Here is a 6000-nt window from a genome sequence, read left to right as displayed (position 1 = left end):
TTTGACTACTGTGTCGTTTTCTAGAGGATATAGAACAGAAAAAGTACAGAGGAAAATGAGAGACAGTTTATTACAGAGAAGTTAGAAATCAGAATAGTCAGGAGGGTGCTAAACTAATAACAAAAGAGGAAAGATATAAGGACTGGGCACAGAATTGAGATGTTGAGAACAAAATTAAACAAGGAACCTAAGAACATGAGAAGAAATTTTTTAATTACCTACACACCAGTACTTTGTAAATGCTCTGAATCACACCAGAAAGGAGGTCAGTTTGGCTCCATCAGTCTGCCTTTAGGATTGCTACCACTAAATACTTCCTATGAACCCATCGGAGTTGGGAACCTTCCTCACAGGACTCGTAGGGAAAGTCACATGTGTTTAACTAGAGGCACTGGAAACGGCCTGGAAATCAATCCATTTTTAAAAAACAAAGAAAACTTTGGAATGCTATAAACATTATTTATTTTTTTAGAAAGTATTTTCAGAAAAACAGACAGGAAAATAATCTAGATCATTTATTTATAATTTTAATAAAAACCTTTACATAATCCACATGCATAAAGACCCTTGATGAGCCAATCTGTAGAAGCACCTAACAGGTTAAACCTCATTGTCTGCCAGCATTATCAATGATTGGCTGGCTGTGGGCAGACAGCAGTATTACAGAGTAGACCAATAGACAAGCTTTATTTTTCCCAAAAATAATCAGTTTCTAAACACAGTAAAAGTGAAGACTGTACAAACTATAGTAAATTGGATGTTACCAGCTGTTCACTTGCAGGATGTTCTTATGCTTGATGACAGTTCTGTTCAATGATGTAATCCAGCTACACAGCAAACACAAACAAAACAGCATGTTCTGGGCTAAAAACCTTTTGTCACATGGACTGATTTGAGCAGCTGCTTCCTTTAGTGCAAAACAGGGTCTCCCACCATGCCTGGTGCAATGTGTGAGAGTGCAGTAAATGCTGCAAACCTGTATCTACACAGAGAGCCACCTCACATGCAGCTGCTTTTAAAAAAAACTTGAGCCAATTTAAAATGCCAAAGCCTTCGATAACCAGGCTATCTGCTTTTCAGGAGAGCCAACCTCCTTGATGGAGTTCTAATTCTAGCACAGAGTTTGCTCTCAATTAGAAGCACCTGGCCTGGAATCATGAACCCCAGCATTTCAAGACAAGGTTCCTTTGTTTTATTGAAGGCTTGCAATAAACTACACACAGAAACTCACATTGGACCCATTTCCTTCAGAGGCCAGAACAGACCATAAGGCACATGCACTCCTGTGTCAGCTCCCTCTGGCCTGACTCAGAGAAGCTTCCTTTCTTGCCTTTTAAAACAAGGGGGTTTACACATTTACAGGTTTCCATCCTCCCAACTAAAACAGAGGGAGACCATCACTCTCTATACCCTGGCTTTACAGAAGTTATAATCCTCTACTCTCCCCCACCCACAGAACAAACCCATTAAACAAAGCTCAGTTTAAAAAGCCATCCAGTTGGTTCAGACACCAACAGTTCATCTGCTTAACTGGTACAGCACCACTAGATGGAGTCTGTCCACTCCAAATCATTGTCCTGAAGCGTGCTTCACTGTCCTCTGTGCTGTAGCTAAGGAGATTAGTAAATATCTGCCAAGAGACCAAACGTACAAACTATCACTTCTCCTCCACAGGTACGATCTGGCTTGCAGACAGGCACTGCAAGAAGTGCTTTATTAGCTCTAAAAAAGCTGTCACGGTCGTTGAGGATCCCCACAAAGAGGTCCAAGTCTTACTCTGCTCCCCCAGGTTACACAAATTCCTCATTAGCCCACACATGGAGCCACTTTGCACCTCTACGGAAAAGCTCTATGTGGCTAGAGACTGCTGCCAAGGGGAGGTTTACCCCTAAAACAAGGGTAAAGGTTAACAAAATGAGAAAAAAAAAAGTCCGTCTGTAGAAGCAACTAGGCCTCACTGAGTCACCACAGTCAGTTCTCGTAGATACGACTGTGTGAGACTGCGCAGCTCCTCCAAGGCATAGTCCTCCGGCATGGGAAGCCGGCCAATGTGGGGAGCAAGCAGACGAAGGGGGACACGCTGCACGTCAGGCGTGGAGTCAGAGGCAGGTTCAGGAGAATGCTGTAGGCTCAGGACCACCCGCAACAGGTTAGCAACACGTTTGGCCATATCTGCAAGTGAGCAGAAAATCAGTGAGTATTTAGCCACCTTCCACACAGAATCCTGTAGATTGAAGGCAGCAGAGATCTAACAAGGTATTTGAAAACCTCCTCTCCACCAGGAGTGAATGTAAACAGCAGTGCACAGGCCAAATCTGGAGTCAGGCAGCTTCTGTATCCAATCAAATACCTCCTTTAGCCTTCCACTCCTCTGATCACTGATCTCTTCAATACTGCCTGCTCCCACCAGTGTACCTAGGCTTTGTCTTCACTGACACAAAAGTGTTCCGGGGGGAGGGGGGGGTGTTCATCTTTTTACAGCAAGGTAACTATTGCTGGATAATTACCTCGCTGTAAAATCTGGAGTGGAGAAACAAGGCACTTGCAGCATTTACCCGCAAGGTAGCCAGGTAAGGTCAGCCCTATACCCCAGGCTGTAGGGGACCTCTACTACTTGGTCTCATGGTAAAAGTAAAGTGCTCTGCCTGCTTTATGATTTTACAGTAGGAGACCTAAAATGCATTAGTTATCCCAGAGTAAATACCCTTCTTCAGTGAAGAAGCAGCCTTAATCTATTCTTGGATGCTCAGGGCACTTCTGGAGAGCTTTGGACAGAGTGGTGGCATTCAACTTAAGTGACTCTACAATCAGAATATTTTAGGAATCACGTACTGGTGCACCTAGGTCCCTCTTATTCTCTCTCTGTGGCCCATAATAGTCTGTTCTCCTGGGGGCTGTACAATCATTTCAGTTGTTGAGTTTAGTGTGCAGGTGCTGGGTGGGGCTGGTGGCCAGAGAAGGTCAGACTAGATCTGGTTGTCCCCTTCTGGCCTTAAATTCTGTGACTAATTCTTACGTCTCTCGGTGGCTGCTTGAACTAGACTGCAAGCGAGTAGACTCCAAAGCTGGAGAAACCTACCACGGACAGCTAGTTGCTAATGGCCCTAGTTAAATGGGTGCAAAGACAAATCACCAAAGGAAGCAGGACAGACGTGGCAAGTAGCATGCAGGGTCCCGCAGCGCCTTTGTGGCTATGACTAAAGGCACAGAAGGTAGTCAGTCATTTACTGCAATATGGCAGCTGCGTGGTTATATTCACAGTATTACTGAGAATCAATTCATTTTGTACAAGTATTAGTAGCTTCATATGCAGGTTGTTTTTGAGTCTGTGTCTAGAACCCTAGAGGGACTGAATACTGACAGGCCATTGGGACAGCACGTCTATCAAATTAATCACAGACGAACAGTAAACTAAAAGAGTAAATAAAACGCCAGATACATGTAAAGCAGCCACGACAGCAACATTTATCACCTGCACCAGCCAAGGCTGCGTGCCCTACAGCAGGAAATGCAAGCCAAAGCAAAGTACAGCCATAAACGCTTGCATTATGGTGTGATGGCCCATATTAGTCAAGTTAGGTTGTAAGTAGAGACGCGAATACCATTTAAAAAGTTAACTGTTTAAACAATTAACCATTTAAGGGGCTGGGGCCGCTCCTGCTTGGGCCACCCTCCGACTGGCGCAGGGGTTAACGGTTAAGGCAGTTAACCAATAAGACTATGCTTACCAGTTAATCTTTTTCATCTCTAGTTGTAAGATCCCTGCCTTGAGAAGCGTGGCTATCTCCCTGTGTGCACTGCCTATGACACTATACAAACAGCCTTACCAGACTGAGCCAATCGGTCCTTGGCATTGTGGCACTGTATCTGTTCTATCCTGTTGCATAGCGATGTCACTTTGGTATGTAACCTCTCCAACTCATATGCAGAACAATCCAGCTGAAAGCAAACCCAAGAGTCAGTCAGTCAATTACACAGTAGAATGGCTTCAATTAACAAGAACAATTTGTGGGCTCTTTGAGGCCTCCTGTACCAGGCTACCATGCCAATATGAGTTAGAACAAATATCTTAGCAGAAAATTTGAAGTCTGAAGATCTTGACTGTGGCAATCCAAGCCAAAGAACCCATCAACACCAAATACTTTTAGTTTCGCAGCATGTTTGTAAGGAGCAGATGAAAACTAACTTCTGTTGTCTAGCTTGCAAAAAACAGAGGTAGGAAAAAGTAAAGCAGCAGCAGCACCGAGATGTGTGGGTGCCTCCTTGGTAAACACATGGTTTTGTCATTACCCTTTCTCCCTTTCCTTCCCCTCACCTGATTCGGTCATGTTGAATTAAGACTTCTTCAGGGCAGAGACCACTTATTCTGTGAAACTCCTAGTATATTTCTAAGTGTCCAAATATATGCAAGAGACAACTGACACACCCATGTCTGTGAGGGAGCATCTAAGGGTTTACTAAACAGTGAACATACAGCTATTTTAAAAATAATAAAACTGTTCATACGAACACTGAAAGAACTAGAATTTCTACACAGTTACCTGCTGAATCCTGTCGAGCATCTCGATGACCCGGATGTAGTCCAAATAAACCAGCCCCGCCATGTCCCAGTCCTGGATGAGTGTACTTCGCTCTGGAGGGGACAAATCTTCTAGGAATCCTTTTAGGTAGTTGTAGTTTTCATTAATAATAGCATCTGAAGAAGACAACTGGATAAGAAACCTCTTGCTCCGAACTGGTACCCATCAGTATAGCTGATGGATACTTGGATGAATACAGGCAGATTGAGGGCTGATAAGTGTCTTTCAAGGCTAACAGCTAAATAACATTAGAAAGTCAATGGGGGAGTAGCTTAATGACTAGTAATGGCAAATTCAATCTTATGCCTTGTTTCCAGGTTCAAATCTGGCCAGGAACAGTAAGGATCAGAAATTTTTACTGAATTTGTGGCCTATGAGAAAAAAAAACCTGTTACTACCTCTTCTATAGCTGTTGTTCTTTGAGATGTGTTGCACAGGTCCATTCCACTTCAGGTGTATGTATGCCTAGTGCATCAGAGCCAGAGATGTTTCTCCCTTGAGAGTACTGCTTGGTGGGGCTCATGTGCCTTTAGCACACTTAGAGGGGAAGGTAGATGGGTCATGGAATGGACATCTTGAAGAACGGTTAAAGAAGTTAGTTTTTTCTTCAAGTGATTGAAGATGTTCATTCCATTTCAGGTGATAAACTGCTGAGACTTGAAGAGGGTTTCAGTGCCTACCTGAAAAACTGAAATACTCACCCAAATTTCGCCTCATTCCTGGATTGCTGGGACATAGCACAATGTCTTGTAAAAGTATACGATGACCATGTTGCAGCATTACAAATGTCGTATAGATACCAGAGCCAAAAAAGCACAGGGAGCCGCTTGGGCTCTTGTGGAGTGAGCTACCATCCTTCCTGGTGGGGATACTTTGGCACTGTCATAGCACAGACATATGCAAGACAAAATCCACAATTAAATCAGCTGCGAAGAAACTGGGAAGCCTTTAATTATGCCCACAACTGAAATAAACAGCTGTGTAGACCTTCTAATAGACCTACTTCTGTCCAAGTAAAACACCAATGCCTTTCTGACATCCAAAGTATGAAGCCTCTCTTCATTCTTACGAGAATGCGGCTTAGGAAAAAAGGATGGTAAGTATATGGCTTCATTAAAGTGAAATTGGGGTGGCGGGGTGGGGACACCTTAGCAAGGAACTTGGCATGAGGATGTAAATACATTTTTGTCCTTATAAAAAAGGACACATGGAGGGTCAGCAACCAGGACACAGAAATCCCTCATCCTCCCCGTGGAGAAAATGCCCACTAAGAATGCAACTTTCATAAACAGATGTAAGAAAGAAGTGGTGGCCACCGACTCAAAAGATAGTCCCACAAGCACAGCTAGTACCAAATTCAAGACCCATGGACAGATGGGATCCTTTATGTGGGGGGTACAGACTCTCCACACCATTTAAG

General features: G+C 43.6%; 1 protein-coding gene across 5 annotated transcripts in view; it reads right to left on the bottom strand.

The window, feature by feature from the left end:
* Nucleotides 1-445: 445 nt before the first annotated feature.
* The window catches only part of NUP98 (nucleoporin 98 and 96 precursor), a 59135-nt gene continuing 53580 nt past the window's right edge, over nt 446-6000 (bottom strand). For 4 of the 5 annotated variants that reach the window (XM_073333197.1, XM_073333213.1, XM_073333207.1 and 1 more), the window contains 3 exons: nt 4542-4696; nt 3828-3939; nt 446-2172 (listed from right to left, as the gene is read on the bottom strand). In XM_073333197.1, coding sequence (XP_073189298.1) covers nt 1955-2172; nt 3828-3939; nt 4542-4696 — 485 coding nt within the window. In that variant the 3' untranslated portion in view covers nt 446-1954. Of the gene's footprint in view, nt 2173-3728; nt 3940-4541; nt 4697-6000 lie in introns of all 5 variants that reach the window. The other variant, XR_012157483.1, reaches the window with a different exon arrangement.

This window comes from Lepidochelys kempii, chromosome 1 (assembly GCF_965140265.1).
Source record: "Lepidochelys kempii isolate rLepKem1 chromosome 1, rLepKem1.hap2, whole genome shotgun sequence".
Taxonomy (NCBI): domain Eukaryota; kingdom Metazoa; phylum Chordata; order Testudines; family Cheloniidae; genus Lepidochelys; species Lepidochelys kempii.
This window is presented reverse-complemented; position numbering and strand designations above follow the sequence as displayed.